The sequence below is a fragment of the Schistocerca cancellata genome, chromosome 8, assembly GCF_023864275.1.
Source record: "Schistocerca cancellata isolate TAMUIC-IGC-003103 chromosome 8, iqSchCanc2.1, whole genome shotgun sequence".
Lineage (NCBI taxonomy): Eukaryota > Metazoa > Arthropoda > Insecta > Orthoptera > Acrididae > Schistocerca > Schistocerca cancellata.
The window spans coordinates 327157574-327176653 of record NC_064633.1 but is presented as its reverse complement, the minus strand read 5'-3'; the positions used below and the strand labels follow the sequence as shown (position 1 = coordinate 327176653).

Sequence of the window (19080 nt, the reverse complement as noted above, 5' to 3'; positions counted from 1 at the left end):
GGATGAGAACCTTATTAGAAAAATTTGCAAGCAAATGAGAAGGGAGCAGAATGAGGATCCAAATGTAAGGTTGGTTAAATGATATTACAACCCGGACAACATGTCAAAGATGAGACAGTACTATACTACACATAAAGTGTTGTTGTTTAGGAGGAAAAATTTGAATGATCAGGAAGTTATGCGTTCCTGACTAACATGTTGATAAATTTATTGACTACTTGCATGACAGTTACAGACATTATGGGACCAGGAAACTAGTAGCTAGGATACAGTCATATTTAACAACTTGTGGAGAAGGGTTAAGCAGAGACTATAGGGTGTGATATATGTCAGAGAGTAAAGACAAATGATGTGCCACCAAAAGGCTTAATGCATTCTGTCCTTCCTAGCGAACCAAAAGAGGTTATAGCAGTTGACCTTCTAGTAGATTTGCCTGCATCTACAGGAGGTTGTAAATATATTTTCGTTGTTTGGGCACATTCTCAAAATATGTAAAACTGTATCCATTTAAGAAGGCAAATACCAGTACTTTAATTGAGAAGATGACAGCTGATTACATTCGCAATGTAGGGGTACCAAAATCACTTTTGTCTGACAATGGTCCACAATTTGTTTCAGAGAGGTTTGAACACTGTATGGCAATACACAAGATAAAACACACAAAGATTTCTACCTATTTTGCCCAAGGTAACATGGGTGAAAGGGTTATGAAGGAGATTAATAGGCTGTGCAGAACTTATTGTAGTAAGAAAGACACTGCTTGGGTAGATCATATTCAACATTTGAAAACATTATCAGCAACTTGTGGAACAAATCAACAGGATATGCTCTATGTGAGCTTATGTTCAACAAGAGAGCCAGCAACATCATCACAGAAGAAGTGGATTTCCCTCAGATAAGTGAAGTAGCACAGAACGAAAAGATGAGATTAGCTAAAGAGATGATGAAAAAGAGAGCAGAAGGAAGGAAGAAAAGGCATGACAAAGCAGTGATTCTGACTACTTTCAGAGCAGGTGACCTTGTCCTTGTCAAAACCAAAAAAATCTAGCAAAATAAATGAAGAGATTAAGAAGTTTTTGCATGTGTACCACGGTCCTTTCAGAGTGGTATGCATTGCCCATGACAGCTCTTATGAATTGGCTTACACAAAGAGTAACAGGATTTTAGGATTAAAGAATATTGTTGACCTGAAACCCTATGTATCACCACTTAGATGTTTGAATATTGATCTGTGACAGTTTAAAGGGTTTCTGAGCTTCGGTAGTATTGGTTTTGTTAGGAGAATGGAGTGTGCATAGAACCAGACATAAGGCCTAAAAGCAAGTAGGGGGTTCAACCTTCCATGTTGGAGTCATTATGTGGCAATAATGCTTACCCCATCTTTCTGTCTCATTTTTCGTGATTTTGTACAGTAGGATACTTTAGTAAAGGAATATTTTAGAAAGGGTTTCTCTAGTGATATATATATATATATACATATATATAATGTTGTGTTAGTGATAAGTAATGGAATCCTAAGAGGATGGAAGAAAGTAAATTGGTACCAAGGTTACAGAATTTCTATCAAAGAGGTAATGTAAACAGAAAATCAAAGGTGTCAGTATTATGTGGAGGAGAAGGTGCAGATTATCTGAAAACTATAATTAACATCTGAAGTAATCAGCTCATGAGTGCAGCAGTAGAGGCAATATGTAGTAAATAGCATCTGGACTACTAAGTTATTAATATTAATTGTGGCATAATAGAAGTGTTTGTGTTCAGTGCAGTCAGTATATGGAGATAGCTATCTACCCATAGAAGGGTGTCATGGTAAAGCCTTTTCTAACATTAAGGAATTAAAACTTTAAACATAGTTGCCTGGAGTAGTATGTGGAATGAGTAAGCAAGATTTGTATGTACATCACCCATTGGGCTAGAATATCACGCAGTTTGATGGAATACAGTGAAATAATAGTCTATAAGAGATAATTTTGTCTGATCAGTAATGAGAGTTAAGTTTGCGTTAGCATAAGGATCTGTTACGGTGGAGTGTTTTTCAGTGGAATCAGTTGTGTATTAGATAGCAGAGCAAGTGTTTATTTATCACAAAATTACCAACCAGTGATATTTTATTATTTAAGGCTTGTCATATTCGATGTGTGAATGTATAAATAGCATTCTCAAGTCAAGCAACCCTTCTGGAATCCAGACTGTGATATGCTAAATAAATTATTTCTATTTAAGTGTGGGGCTACTCTCAAGTACATTATGTTTTCGAATAATTTACAAAAAATATGTCAATTAGCAAACTGGATGATAATTATTTAAATCTTTCTTGTAACCTTCTTATGAAGGGGTTTAACAATTGCATATTTTTATCAGCCTGGACAAATACCCTTTGCCAGTGATGCATTCCATATATCACTAAGGACATTACTTATCAAGTTAGAATAACTTTTCAGAATGTGGAAAGTTATTAAAAAAGAAACTTGTAGTTCAACACCTAAAAAGGAAAACATTTCTCTAACATTTAATGACTCTAAGGTCACAGATCCATACACAGTTGTAAACAAGTTCAATGAATATTTCACCTCACTAGCAGAAGATCTCATTCAGGCAAACTGCAAGGTATCGTTCTTCAATTCCACCAATACGTCAAACAGCACTAATGCTACAATGTTTGTTTATGAAACAAACCCTGATGAAATTATGAACATAATAAAATTGTTACGCAATAAAATCTCTAGTGGCTATGATGAAGTACCTGACCTCATATTAAAGGTGTGTGCTCCCCATATAGTAAAGCCATTATCAACCATCTACAACCAATCATTAAAAACTGGCATTTTTCCAGATGCTCTCAAAATAGCTAAAGTCTCACCATTACTAAAGAAAGGTTCCCCTGATTTAGTATCCAATTATAGACCATTATCCATATTAAGCATCTTTTCAAAAATCCTGGAAAAACTTTTTATGACAGGCTTATAAATTTCATAAAAAAACCACGCACCAATCAGCATTCAACAACATGGTTTTAGTAAATCTTTATCCACCCAGACAGCAATTTTTGAACTATTGGACCACATACTGAAATCAATTGACCAACATAATATAGCTGCAGGTATCTTCTTAGATCTCTCTAAAGCCTTTGACGTACTAGATCATAAAATACTGCTTGCTAAATTGGAAAGAAGAGGAATAAGAGATGTGGCTCACAACTGGCTATGCTCTTACCTACAAAACCGCAGACAGAAGGTATCACTTCAATACGATATTAATGTACAGAATAAAATAAATAACACAGTTTTCCTCTCGGAGGAAAGAACAATAAGATATGGTGTTCCCCAGGGTTCTGTTCTAGGGCCATTACTTTTCCTCATTTACATAGATGATCTTGTTGAATGTATGAGCCCACAAAAAACTATCCTGTCTGCTGATGATACAAGCGTAGTGTTGACTGGATCTAGCCCTGAATCCCTTCAGACAATATCTGATAACTCTATGAAAAAACTTTCTGAGTGGTTTAACAAAAATGGCCTAATTGTTAATAGTGGGAAAACTGTATGTATCAACTTCCATCTAATTCCCACATCCAGTCAAAAAACTGTCCAAGTAAAGTTAAATAATGATAAAATTGAAAATGTAAATGCAACAAAATTTTTGGGTCTATGGGCCCAACAAAATTTAAAATGGGACACACATATAAACAACTTATCAAAGAAACTCTCATCATTGTGCTATGGACTAAGAATACTAAAATCTACTACAAGTAAATCCACACTAATGTAAGCATACCATGCGCAGTTCCACTCATTGCTCCGCTATGGAATCATCTTTTGGGGAAATTCAACTCGCAGCACAAATATATTTAAACTACAAAAAAGAGCACTGAGGATAATCTGTGGCCTCAAAAAGCTGGAATCCTGTAAATGTCAATTTATAAAACTTAATGTTCTAAACATCCCATCCCATCATTCAAGAAACAATCCTATTCGCCAGGGAATACCTCTCAAGAACAGGCAAATTAATCCAAAACAATGATATACACGTTCATTATACCAGAGGGAAATCTAATATCCATCAAATTTTTTCAAGGACATCATCATACCAAAAATATATAACTCATCTGGGTGTCGTATTACACAATAAAATTCCAGAACAAATAAAAATTGCTCCAGATCCAATATTTAAAAATAAACTAAAGGCATTTCTGACAAAGCACTGTTTCTATTCAGTACAAGAATTCCTGGAAATGAAAAATTATAAAGTTCCTTTGTAAAATACTGTGATTAGAGTAAAACATTCTGTAGGCAAAATAATAACCTAATTTCTACTATACACAACTATGTTTCAGTTTCACTTCCCAAAATTTTTCAACTCGCTTTTTGAATGTACAAGTACACATTCTATTAGTATTAAAACTTAATTGTCTGTGAAATCTCAATGTTAATTTCATGTTTAATGTAGTTTTTAAATGACATTGTCCTTCTGTTGTGTTTCCAGTTGACATTTTCACTATTCTGTAATCTCAGTGATTATTTGTGTAAATTTAAAGTAGCACTACATTGCCTACATGTTTCTTAGTTCCCCATGTAAATTTTTTGTATTCTCTGTAGGTGAAGTTACTATATTCATCAATGAACAATTTTGTGTACATTTTTTTAAATGATATTTGTTAAGAAAAATGACTTGTCCTATATCATGTGTACTTTGTACAATATGTGATCCACAGGATAAATAAATAAATACAAATACAAATTCTGTTTGAAAGTCCAACAACACCATATGAGCTTCTGTTTTTTATAATTCTATTAATTTATGTGAAGGATGTTGGTGATTATTCTACTTGCTTAAATTTTCATGAAATAACATTTTAATGCTCTCTCTTGCTGCTTCAACTGAACCATTTCATCATATTTTTGCTGCTACATTTAGATTGTGATTGATGAAAGTACTCACGACATGTGAATTATCAGTCAGAACTTAATCATTTACTTTAACCATTATGGTATCTTGTATGTTGACTATTGTCCTGTTTACCATTTGACAATAGCCCACATAGTTTTAATCTTACTACCCGCATTATCAATATCTGCCAGATGTACATAATTGTTGAAATTTTAATGACTTTCCTTAAAATATTACAGTGATTTTTGTAGTACACAAGTAGAGCTGGACTTACTCTGGCCTTTATATACATTTACCTTTTCCTCTTCAATGATATTTTTATTCACTTAGTTATTTATGGCTTACTTCTTCCTTCTTTCTTTAATGGATCTTCTGGATAACTTTTAAGGAAGTCAACTTTCAAATACTGACAGAAATTTACCATGGAACAAACTCAATTTGACATTAGCATTTCTTTCCATATATACCTCATCCCGCACCACCTCTTTTAACTTATTCTTAAAACATTGTATCCTGTTCTCATTGGATACATGTTAATTATTTCAACCTGAACACTGTCTATAAAAACCTTGTCAATCAGCATCCTACTATCTTGCTGCAAGCAAGTTAGAAAACCAACTACTGGCATAAAATGAAACATCCAAAACTTATTCTAGTACATTTTTCCTGTCCATGTCTTTTAAGAAATATACACTGAAATCTCCACAACCCACTAAACATTTCTTCTTGTCTGACAGATAGCTCAATAATGCACCTATATTTTGCAAAAAGAGCTGAGAGTTTCCTAGAGAGGATCTGTAGACTCTTACAACTGCAGGGAAGTATTCTACAGTAAAAAACTCAGAAAAACACGCTTCTAGGTTCTGGTTTACACATAAACTATCTGTTTCATTATTTTTTTACTTTGTGTCCAACTTTTATATACATTGCAACTATTCCCATGTTAACTCTATGTGAAAGTGATGCTAGCCTATAATCCCTGATATTTAATTTATCCATACATGTGGTTATATGGCACAAAGGTAACATTGTAGTGTTACTAGCAAGAGATTTACAACAGAATTATCTCCACTGACTGACTGTAAACCTGAGATTGAACAAAATACAAATCATAAAATATTAATAACTGGCCTTGTGTGAGTTTTAGAAGGGAAATGAAGGACTAGTAGCAGTTGAGGTTTTCTGAAATGGGAGTAGCTGACAAAGGCAAGCTGATTTTATGTTGCACAGTGACCAATACTAATGATCGGGATGAAAAAGATAATGAAGTACTGGTTTACGTAAGCTAAGAGGGAAATTGGACACAAGAGACAGAACAGTTAATACTTACAGAACAGTGCAGTCATACAAAATGAAGCTGGTAGTGCAGGAACACATGAAACTATTGAGATCATATATGTTAGCAACAACAGATGATGATTTGCAGATACCAGAAAGGAGCAGTTTCCACGTGGGGTAGAGTTCATTACTCTTGTGTCTGGCTCGAACATCATATTATGTTTAGCTTCTCACTCTGATAGACATATTCTCCTGGAGTCATCACTCAGTTGGAGGCTGCATTGCTGCTTCCCATTCTGCAGCAGTCTCACCTCAACACGTGATTTCACTGCCCTCCAGGCAGCCACAATCACCACTGGAGGTCATCCCATGTGGCAGGTGGTAAACTTGTATGATCCTACAGCAGGGTCATTCAGTTGGGATGTAATCCCAGGGACATTGTCTATCACTAAATAATCTCAACTGTTCTCAGATAATATTGAGATGCAAACTGTACCAGAGAGCCAAATACCCATTAGTCTCACCTCTTCCTCCTCACCTCAGCGAGCACCAACCTCTTAAACTGGTGGCTGTATGGGACAGTGATCAGTTATGTGCATCCTGCTACATTGGTGGTGTTAGTGAGCCTGTGGAAATTTACGTGGTCTGCTGCATCTACACTGCTTAATGCCATGTGCCGAAGGGCTCTGTACATGACAAATGTGCAACAGCAGGCTACAACAGCCTAAGCTGCACTCTTCCATACTGTGCACAATGATGAACATACTCTTTGAACTTCACTTGGTATCTGTGCTTCAGTAAAGAGTTATACATTATGCACACAGCAGGTGGTGATTGTGCAAGAAGTCATAGTCCTTTGGTGAGCTGATCAAAAAGTGATATTAGTAGCACATAAGCAACCTTAAATTTTCAGGTGTTGACTCTTATTGCGTGGTGACAGATGGAGAGTACAGGACTGGGAGGCATTAAATACTAACAATTGTTCAAATTTTCTCTTGCAGATATCTGAAATTAAACAACCCATTTAATACATATGGAACTAACTATAATGTGGTTGAACAATGAGAATTTACTTAGACATATGCCTGTGGCATTACAGTAATTTCTGTATTGTACCACATAGTGATCATTTACATAATAAGTAAGATGAGACAGTCTGTAAAAGTAACACTCTCTTTTCTTATGTATATGAATCATAAACACTGGCACAGATTTTAGCAAATACATGTGATACACTTTTCAACAAGGCACAAAAATTGTTTTAAATTACAATTTTTTAACAGAAAAAATGGTACAATTTTCTGTAACAGAAATGATATTGTACATTGAATTATTTTTCAATGTTTTAAATTTTATTTCTTGATAGTTTTGTATGTGCTATTTTCATACTTGTGACAATTATTGTGCCCATAAAAAGAAGTTATTTTCTAGTAGAAACATGACATTGCTTGGTTAATATAAATGTTAAAAGCTACAAATCGATGTTTCTATTTTTATTTTTTCTTCATTTTGCCAATTTGTATAGGAAGCAAAGTAAAGCCTGAGATCTTCTATGGAAGGAACTCTCACTGTGTATTAAGAGTCAGTGTGTAGTTTGAAAATTGATCTAGATTGTAAATAATGCTAGTCATTGAAGGGGGGAGGGATGAAATTTATTTGATGTGGTCATCTTCACAAGTATTACAGCAAACTTGCAACTGAATAATTTATTCGCACACATGTTTCCGTATTTTATATATTTTTCATGATGATATTAATCTGAAAAAAAATGGACAATACACAGTGTTAGCTTACAAATACAAGATTTAACTATCCCAGTTTTGGCAGACAAAGGGATGAAAAGGTGCCAAGACTATTTGTCCAACATCCACCTAAATTACAAAGAGTATTGATAGACTTCAAAACATTTTTAGTAATGAAAAAGGTTGTTTGATCATGATTTATATGTTTGTGATTTAACAGAATAAAAAATGGAATTGCAAAAACTAGTCTCTTTTTGGTAACTTATTTTGTTTCTACTCTGAGTTTCTCTGTCATCTTCAAAGTACACTGATATTGGTAATACATTTTCAATATTCGAGTACTATTTAATGAATATGACAGAAAAGTCAAATGTTTAGATTACAGTTATACTGGAACTGTATTGAGTACTGGAATGTGGCAACTGAAATCTGAATTAACTACAAGGCTCATTCACTAACAGTAAATTCAAGAATTGTAAAGCATAAACAACAATGTCCATATGCAGTACAACTATTAATCCTCAACAAAAATTCATTTTAATGATTATTTTTATTGTTGGGGAGTATCATCAAGTGTGTTCATTATGTAGACTGCATTGTTGATAGTCAGAGTAACTGGACTGAATAAATAAAGCAAGCTAAACATTGTGAGACATTACAGAAAATAGTTAGGTGGTACTAACAACATTTTGATTATGTTCTGCTGATGGATTTAACATCTTCTGTAGCACTACAATGATTTGGCGTTGTGTAATACATCTAGATCTGTACTTCACAAGCCCTCTTAAACTGTACAGTTGGAGGTGCCTTGTCTACTAGTGACACTTTCCCATTTCCATGTTCCAGTTGTGAATGATTCACGGGAAGAAAGATTGTTGGTAAGTCTCTGTGTGAGCTCAAATCTCTCTGATTTTATGATCATGGTCTTTTTGAGAGATATCTGTATGAGGAAGCAATATATTTGTTGACCCTTCTAGGAATGTACACTCTCAGAACCTTAATAGTAATCCACATGATGATGCAGAATGTCTCGCTTACAGTGTCTACCACCGGAGTTGGTTGAGCCTCATCGCAACACTTTCACAGTTATTAAATAAACCTACATTCCATTAGAACTACTGACAGCCTTGGGAGAGCCAGTCCTGACAAAACTCTAGCATCTGGTGAGCAAGATGTACGAGACAGGCGAAATACCCTCAGACTTCAAGAAGAATATAATAATCACAATCCCAAAGAAAGCAGGTGTTGACAGATGTGAAAATTACCAAACTATGAGTTTAATAAGTCACAGCTGCAAAATACTAATGCAAATTCTTTACAGACGAATGGAAAAACTGATAGAAGCTGACCTCGGGGAAGATCAGTTTGGATTCCGTAGAAATGTTGGAACATGTGAGGCAATACTGACCCTACGACTTACCTTAGAACAAAGATTAAGGAAAGGCAAACCTACGTTTCTAGCATTTGTAGACTTAGAGAAAGCTTTTGACAATGTTGATTGGAATACTCTCTTTCAAATTCTGAAGGTAGCAGGGGAAAAATACAGAGAGCGAAAGGCTATCTACAATTTGTACAGAAAGCAGATGGCAGTTATAAGAGTCGAGGGGTATGAAAGGGAAGCAGTGGTTGGGAAGGGAGTGAGACAGGGTTGTAGCCTATCCCTGATGTTATTCAATCTGTATATTGAGCAAGCAATAAAGGAAACTAAAGAAAATTTCGGAGTAAGTATTAAAATCCATGGAGAAGAAAATAAAAACTTTGAGGTTCGCCGATAACATTGTAATTCTGTCAGAGACAGCAAAGGACTTGGACGAGCAGTTGAATGGAATGGACAGTGTCTTGAAAGGAGTGTATAAGATGAACATCAACAAAAGCAAAACAAGGATAATGGAATATAGTCGAATTAAGTCAGGTGATCAGAATGAGATTTTCACTCTGCAGCGGAGTGTGCGCTGATATGAAACTTCCTGGCAGATTAAAACTCTGTGCCCGACCGAGACTCGAACTCGGGACCTTTGCCTACCGCGGGCAAGCGCTCTACCATCTGAGCTACCAAAGCACGACTCACGCCCGGTACTCACAGCTTTACTTCTGCCAGTATCCGTCTCCTACCTTCCAAACTTTACAGAAGCTCTCCTGCGAACCTTGTAGAACTAGCACTCCTGAAAGAAAGGATATTGCGGAGACATGGCTTAGCCACAGCCTGGGGGATGTTTCCAGAATGAGATTTTCACTCTGCAGCAGAGTGTGCGCTGATATGAAACTTCCTGGCAGATTAAAACTGTGTGCCCGACCGAGACTCGAACTCGGGACCTTTGCCTTCCGCGGGCAAGTGCTCTATCATCTGAGCTACCGAAGTTGACTGAGCTACCGAAGCACGACAAGGTCCCGAGTTCGAGTCTCGGTCGGGCACACAGTTTTAATCTGCCAGGAAGTTTCAAGTCAGGTGATGCTGAGGGAATTAGATTAGGAAATAAGACACTTAAAGTAGTAAAGAAGTTTTGCTATTTGGGGAGCAAAATAACTGATGATGGTCGAAGTAGAGAGGATATAAAATTTAGACTGGCAATTGCAAGAAAAGAATTTCTGAAGAAGAGAAATCTGTTAACATTGATTATAGAGTTAAGTGTTAGGAAGTCTTTTCTAAAAATATTTGTGTGGAGCATAGCCATTTATGGAAGTGAAACATGGATGATAAACAGTTTATATGAAAAGAGAATAGAAGCATTCAAAATATGGTGTTACAGAAGAATGCTGAAGATCAGATGGGTTGATCACTTAACTAAGGAGGAGATATTGAATAGAATTGGGGAGAAGAGGAGCTTGAGGCACAACTTGACTAGAAGAAGGGATCGGTTGGTAGGACATGTTCTGAGACATCAAGGGATCACCAAATTTAGTATTTGTGGGCAGCGTGGAGGGTAAAAATCGTAGGAGACCAAGAGATGAATACACTAAGCAGATTCAGAAGGATGTTGGCTGCAGTAGGTACTGGGAGATGAAGAAGCTTACACAGGATAGAGTAGCATGGAGAGCTGCATCAAACCAGTCTCAGGACTGAAGACCACAACAACAACAAATAAACCTGTAATGAAATTCACTGCTCATCTTAGGATTGATAGAGAACATCCAGTCTCGTGTGAATACCATACAGATGAGCAATATTAAATACACTATGTGATCAAAAGTATCCGGACACCCCCAAAAACATACGTTTTTCATATTAGGGGCATTGTGCTGCCACCCACTGCCAGGTACTCCATATCAGCGACCTCAGTAGTCATTAGACATCTTGAGGGAGCAGAATGGGGCACTCCGCGGAACTCATGGACTTCAAATGTCGTCAGGTGATTGAGTGTCACTTGTGTCATATGTCTGTATGTGATATTTCCACACTCTTATAAACATCCATAGGTCCACTGCTTCTGATGTGATAGTGATATGGAAACGTGAAGGGACACGTACTGCACAAAAGCGTACAGGCCGACCTTGTTTGATGACTGACAGAGACTGCCGACAATTGAAGAGGGTCATCATGTGTGATAGACAAACATCTATCCAGATCATTACACAGGAATTCGAATATGCATAAGGATCCACTGCAAGTACTATGACATTTAGGTGGGAGGTGAGAAAACGGATTTCATGGTCGAGTCGCTGCTCATAAGCCACACATCATGCCGGTAAATGCCAAATACGCCTCGCTTGGTGTAAGGAGGGTAAACACTGGACGATTGAAGAGTGTAAAAATGTTGTGTGGAGTGACAAATCACGGTACACAATGTGGTGATCCGATGGCAGGGTGTGGGTATGACGAATGCCCAGCGAACGTCATCTGCCAGAGTGTGTAGGAGGTGATGGTGTTATGGTGTGGTCGTGTTTTTCATCGAGGGGGCTTGCACCCCTCATTGTTTTGTGTGGCACTATCACAGCAAAGCCCTACATTGATGTTTTAAGCAACTTCTTGCTTCCTACTGCTAAAGAGCAATTTGCAGATGGTGATTGCATCTTTCAGCATGATTGAGCACCTGTTCATAATGCACGGCCTCTGGCTGAGTGGTTACACAACAATAACATCTCTGTAATGGACTGGCCTGCACAGAGTCCTGACCTGAATCCTATAGAACATCTTTGGGATGTTTTGAAATGTCGACTTCGTGCCAGACCTCACCGACTGACATCGATGCCTCTCCTCAGGGCAGTACTCCAAGAAGAATGGCCTGCCATTCCCCAAGAAACCTTTCAGCATCTGATTGAACATCTGCCTGCAAGAGTGGAAGCTGTCATCAAAGCTGAGGGTGGGCCGACACCATACTGAATTCCAGCATTATCAATGGATGCGCCACGAACTTGTAAGTCATTTTCACCCAGGTGTCCGGATACTTTTGATCACATACCATATGTCAAATGAAGGTTTTGTAGGCTATCTCCTTTGTGAGTAGGCTACATTGCCTGAGGGTTCTTTCAATGAATATGTATGGCATGTGCCTTAGCTGTGATCAGTTTTATGTGGTCATTCCATTTCAAATTGCTCAATATGCATGCTCATGATATTTTATGGATGTGACAGCTTACAGTGGTAGTCTACAAATTGTGTAATATAAAAAATAATGGGTCTTCCACCTATTTATGCCCAACACATTACATTTTTTATGTTGAGGGTCAATTACCAACCCTTCACCAAGTGTCGATCATATGCAGGTCTTCCTGCATTTTGCTACAGTTTTGTAATGTTGTGACCTCTCTGTACACAACAGCATCATCTGTGAAAACCCTCAAGAAACTTCTGATGTTATCCACTAGATCATTTATACTGTATATATGTGAAAAGTATTGGTCCTGTAACATTCCCATTAGGTACAGCAGAAGTTACTTTCCCTTCAAAGATTTCTCTCTGTTCAAAATTAAAAGCTATGTCCTGTTTGTTAGAAACTCTTCAATTAAATCATACATGTACTCTGATATTTTGTACACTCCTATTTCGTTCATTAGGCAGCAATGTGGAACTTTATCAAATGCCTTCCTGAAGTCAAGGCATGTGGCATTAATCTGAACTCTGATATCTTCTACTTTCTGGGGCTTTCAGATGAATAGAGCACGCTGTGTTTGACTTGACTGTTGTTTCTGGCACCCACGTTGTTTCCTACAGAGGAAATTCTTGGTCTCCAAAATGTCATAACGCACAAGCATAAAACATGTTTCAAAATTCTACAACATACTCATGTAAGAGATTTTGGCCCATAGTTTTGTGCATCTGTTGGAGAGGCTATCTTCAAGAAAGGAATGCAGTGCACCTTTTTCCAATCATCAGGAACACTTCACTCCTAGAGTGATCTGTGGTGCACTGCTGCTAGAAGATAAGCTAATTTGTTTGTATACTCTGTGTAGAATCATACTGGTATCCTATGACGTCCAGTGGCCTCTCCTCTGTTGAGTGATTTCAGTTGCTTTTTTATCCAATGGTCACTTATTTCAATATCTGTTGTTTTGATGTTCATGCAACAATTTAAAGAAGGAACTACAGAGTGCTCTTTCTCAGTGAAACAGTTTTGGAAAATGATATTTACTATTTTGGCCTTCTCTGCGTCATGCTTTAATGCCATTATGGTCACAATGTCTGGATAGATGGCTTCGATCCATTACTGGTCAACATAAAACCTAATGTTCTTAGGACTTTCTGTTATGTTGGTAGGTATTATTTCCCTTTTGAATTTATGAAAGCTTCACACATCGCTCTCCTTAAGCTAATTTGGCTGTATTTAGTTTTTGTTTGTCTGTAAGGCTTTGGCTATGTTTGAATTTGCAGTGAAGCTCTTTGCTTACATAGCAATTTTCTAACAAGGCTGTCAAACCACAGTGCGTCTTTACATTCTTCACAACTGAAAACATATCTGTATAAAGTGTATTGTAGAACACTCTTAGACTTTGTCCACTGATGCTCAACATTGTCAAACCTGGAGATGAAATTCTCATTTTGATCACCCCGGAACTTTGAAATCTGTTTCTTGTTGCACTTGCCAAGCAGAAATAACTTCCTGCTTTCTTTACATTCCTATTTACAGCCATATTCAATGATTCTGTAATGGCCCTATGATCACTGATTCCCTGTTCTACACTAAATGAGTCAAAAAGTTCAGGCTTTTTGCGAGCCATTTCTCTGACTAGCTGCTTGAGGCAATATTTGGATAAGGCTTTTAGAACAACGTCACATGATTCTCTGTCATTACTAACTCTGTTAGTCACTTGACTTTTCCAGTGTTTGAGTAGTAAATTGAAATCTCCAAGATGACCAGCAAATTTATAAGAAATATTTCCAAGTTTCCGACACTACTGTTCCTGAGCATCAGACAATGATGTTTTATCTACCTTTTAAAATTTGTCTTTATCCAAATTACGGCACTTGGTATCTGTACTAAGCTCACTAGATTTATTATTAATAGCTACAAACTTACCTCTACACCAGCATTCAACTTTTCCTTGCAAAATACTTTTCAATCATAATTTTGTTGCTATTAACATCTGGTTTCAGACAAGTTCCTGTCTCTAACAGAATGCGGACATTGTTACCAGGCAATAATAGTTCTGGTATCTTCCCATGGATGCTGTAGCAGCCAACTAATACTGGGCAGTTATACTGAAAGTGACAGTGCTCCAAGTGCTGCAGTGCAGGCTGTATACATCACAGGATGCTGGAATAATGTAGGTACGTTCATTAATCGGTCCATTCACAGAGTATGCTGAAAAAAATAATAGTTTCACTTTCTGCCGTCAGGTGAAAATATGGTACTCAGTCGTAATGTCATATGTTTCCTGTATTGATGTCAGTGTGCTGTTTGTCATTTGGTGATTCATGCTGATTTCTTTCATGAAGTGACTGTTGGTGTAGAGGGTTAAGAAAGTTGAATTTCTCTGTGTGAAATGTAATGGCTTTTGAGAAGAAAGACAGTGCACTGCTGGTAAAGTTGTTTTATCACAATAACAGAAATAGCAGTGCTTCATTGCGGGAATATTGGTGACAGAAACAACTGTGAAGAGGTACCACGTCAATAAATCGCTAAAGAATGTGATCAAGAAATATTAAGAAACAGGTGAGTTAGGTGGTGCAACAGGGAGAGGGAGATGGCCCATTACCATGGCAGTTGATGCACTTGCTGTAGCTACAGCCATTCAAGCAGAACATGCCTCAAATTCTGCAGGCAGTGCTTAGGCTATGGTACGAGAATTCTCTCTCCCTTGGTAAACTGTTCAGAAGATTTTGTGGTGCATTTTACACTGGTATTCCTACAAGATTCAGAATGGGCACCAAACGGAGAACCACAATAGGCTACAACATATTGACTTTTCCCTTCATTTTTTAGCATGCATGATGATATGTGGCCTGGGAATATTCTTTGGACACAAGAGGCACATTTTACTCTATATGGTGCCACAAATACACAGGACTGTCATATATGGGGTTCTGCTCCACCACATATTGTGCAGGAACATACACTCACTCAGCTTATGTGACTGTGTTGCGAGGTTTCACAAGCTCCTTCATTCACAGTCCGTTTTTCTTTTAGGAGATGGCACTTTACAGACATGTTAGATGTCCAGTGACATCTGTACATTATAAGGATCACCTTGTGAGACACGTGATTCCAGTTTTGCAAGAATACATCTGAGTCCACACCATTATTTTCAAGCAACATTGCACAACACCACATGTCACTTGTTAGATGAAAGATTTGCTTTGAGAGACCTTCAGCAATGACTTCATCATTTCCAGACAATTTCAAGATGTGTGGCCTTCCAAGATCACCCAACCTAAAGTCATGTTACTTATGATTGTGGGTATATCTGAAAGACTGTGACTATCAGGGATGTAACTGAAGAACAGAATATGACAACATATTGCTCTGCTTACACCGGATATGCTGTGAGCAAATGTTGATCATGCTGTGATACCGACGCAGGATATCGCTGAGTCAAGAGACCATATTGAACACATGTTTTAATTTGTGACCATATCCTAATAAAAGTGCCAGAGCCACTGTTATCACGTGCTTGATCATTCCCCCCCCCCCCCCCTTCTCCACCCACAGTGGCATATTTTCAGCTAGTGGCAGTGAATGTGAATGGAACCTTTTTTCCCCAGCAAATACATCAATTAATGAACATACCTACAATGTTTCAGCATCCTGTAGTGTATACAAGCTGCACTGAAGCACTCAGAACACCGCCAGTTTAATTACAACCACAGTAGTATATTAACAGTTTCCTTCTTTGCCATATCATGATGACTGATATTCTTTTCAATTAATTGGGAAAGTATTCTTCCATGTCTGAAATCAAGCCTCTATCTTAAAAAAATCACATGTTTACTCCACTAGCCTTGTAGCCATTTTCTGCGTGTAGTGCATGTCTGTTCTACTAAGGCAGGTACTACAGTTCTTCATCAAACAGCAGAGGTTGAAGAAGCTGCATCACAGACTGTCAAAATCATCTGTGTCCCTGGTTTAACCCTTTCACTTGGCTCCAAACCAGAGGACCAAGATCAATTCTGGGAATGATGTTGCGGAACAGTAGCTCTGTTTCCACACTGCGAGTGAGACTGCTTGTCTTTACAAAGCAGACAGCCACTTGTACGGCCTGAGAATGGTCTCTGAATCCAGGTGGCAGGCATCATTCATAACAACATGAGGCATGATTAGCAGATGGGTGCACCATGTGCACTCTACTGCTGCCGACATTGCAACATCACACCTCAGACGTGACCCACAGTAAGCAAACAGAGTGGACAATGGCCTTCTTTACTGACCTGCCAGGTATTTCCTTATGCTGAGCTCCCATTGACAAATCCCACCCTCTGCACTTGTTTGAACCTTTCATGAAGATTAGCTCCTATAGCTCATACCTATTTTTAAGGCACGGGGGGACTGCTGTGAGGCCAGTATCCACTATCACATTCAGCACAGAGATTTCCAAACCTGCCACTGTTAACCATTCACCACCATGTATGTGTCAACCGGCCAGGATGTGCAAATCACAAGGTGCGGTGACATCCATGATTCCAGGTGACACTATATGCTCTAGAGGTGCCAAAACATTTGTCTAAGGTCTAGGGACGAAAAACGATTTAAAAATTGGAAAAGTTAGTTTGGGGTTAGTAACAACGGAAATTGATAACTGTATCACAATTTGCAGTGCTGAGAATTCTGTTTCGAGTGGTCCACAAACGGTAAGCAAGTCACAAGAATGAACACAGTGACTGCGAAAGCATGATCCATAAAGAGTGAAAGTGAGAAATAGTTTTTCCTGGCTGATCATCAGGAAGCGAGTAGGGCATGGTAGAAGAAATACTACAATAATGAGACTGAAATTTACTGGAAATGTACAAGGTGGCAGGATCCAGTTGACATGGGCGTAACTGTACCTCAGTTTAATAGTGGTTCCATGAGTGACAGATGAGTCACACCTACCATTAAATATCAATCAGCACTGTAATCACTATGTGGAATACATTTCGATAGACCATCAGCATCAGTGCATTTCAGAAGCTGATGATACTAGAGTACAGTCATTTACTATTTTATCACTTTTTCCTGTCCCAATTCTTAATTGCTCTAACATCTCTCTTGCCCTTACTCTATACTTACTTCTCATTCTCACCTTATAGTCTCTGCACAGAAGCTAGCACACTGTTTGCAAAACAGAGATGATTAGCACTGGACTCATGTTCGGGAGGATGGCTGTTCAAACTTGTGTCCAGCCATCCTGATTTAGATTTTCTGTGATTTCCCTAAATCATTTCAGGAAAATGCAGGGATGGTTCCCCCCCCTTCTTTGCTAATCCAATGCAACCAATTACCTTGCTGTTTGGTCCTCTCTGCCTGAATCACTCAACCAACCAACCAACCAACCAGTGCTTGCAAACATACTATCTCTGACTTCTTGGTCTCTCTCTGACGACTTCCCCTTCATCTTTACCTACCTTTGTCCTTACTACAGATGGGGCCTACTCATCTTGAGACTGGAGTGAGCTGCCCTTCCTTTCAACTTTCCCCAACCTATTCTTCTCTTCTCCTCACAGAAGGAACTATTATTTCTAAAAGCTAGGTCATACATCACTTTTCCTTTTGTATGTATCTATTGGCAGTACTACATGTTTTGCCTCCAATAGGTAAGTCTTGGCCAGCAATTCTCAAATGAATTTTCCTTTATACAACTATCTATTTGTACATAACTACTCAACACAATCAGGTTAAACTGTAATGTAGAACAATATCTTTTCCACTGACCTTTTCAAATGCACAAGTTTGTAAATGTCCTTGAATGCTTCATCTGTTAGCCCATAACAACCAAACAGCCGAAGCCATCGTACTTGTGGGCATCCATGAATCAAGGAAATTAGACCAATATCATCTAATGCCCAGCTGTTTGACAAGTCAACATGCTGCAGTTGTGAAAGACCTCCATACCTGGTAATAAAGTGAGGGTTACATATTTTACAGGTTCCCTCCCAAATAGGAGTTGTTGGTGACAGGTTCTAACACAAATATGGAGCAGTTGCATATGATGATCTACAATAAATGTAAATATAGGTTCATTTCTTTGAAAATCAAAGGCAGGAGAAAAAAAGGGGTAATAAACTGGGAGGAAAATGTTCCTTGTAAGTGAAGGGAGATGACAGCTACCGTACTGCCAGAAGGACAGCAACTAAAAGATGGATACTGTAGTTTTGTTAACACATACAGTTGTTGCATGTGATAAACAATAAAAAGTAATTCTAACATAAGAAGAATAATAACATGAAAAGTAAAACATTTTCCAGTTCATAACAGAGTTGGTACAGCAACCAGTGGGTATGATATGAAGAAACAAAAAGTTTTGTTTGCAAATGTCAAAATTTTTTTATTGTATTCCAATGAAGCATTTCAGCTTTATTTAGGGATCTTCAGTTTGGCCTATGGAAGAAACACAGAATTTCATAATAGTTGCAGGACCCTGTTTAGTGAGATTGGATTAACAAAAAAATATAAAAGAACTTACTGATATTTGGTAGGGATGGGTACATGGGATGCAACACATAAAATATCGCAGCAGGAGGAGGACGAGGAGATTAGTGTTTAATGTCCCGTTGACAACGAGGTCATTAGAGATGGAGTACTAGCTAAGATTAGGGATAGATGGG

The 19080-nt window shown here is 37.9% G+C and overlaps 1 protein-coding gene across 1 annotated transcript in view; it reads right to left on the bottom strand.

Moving 5' to 3' along the window:
- Positions 1 to 19080, bottom strand: part of LOC126095739 (S-phase kinase-associated protein 2-like) — a 188316-nt gene that overhangs the window by 32031 nt on the left and 137205 nt on the right. Inside the window, exon 9 of the mRNA XM_049910508.1 lies at positions 18188 to 18367. Within this exon, the coding sequence (XP_049766465.1) occupies positions 18188 to 18367 (180 nt within the window). The remainder of the gene's footprint in view (positions 1 to 18187; positions 18368 to 19080) is intronic.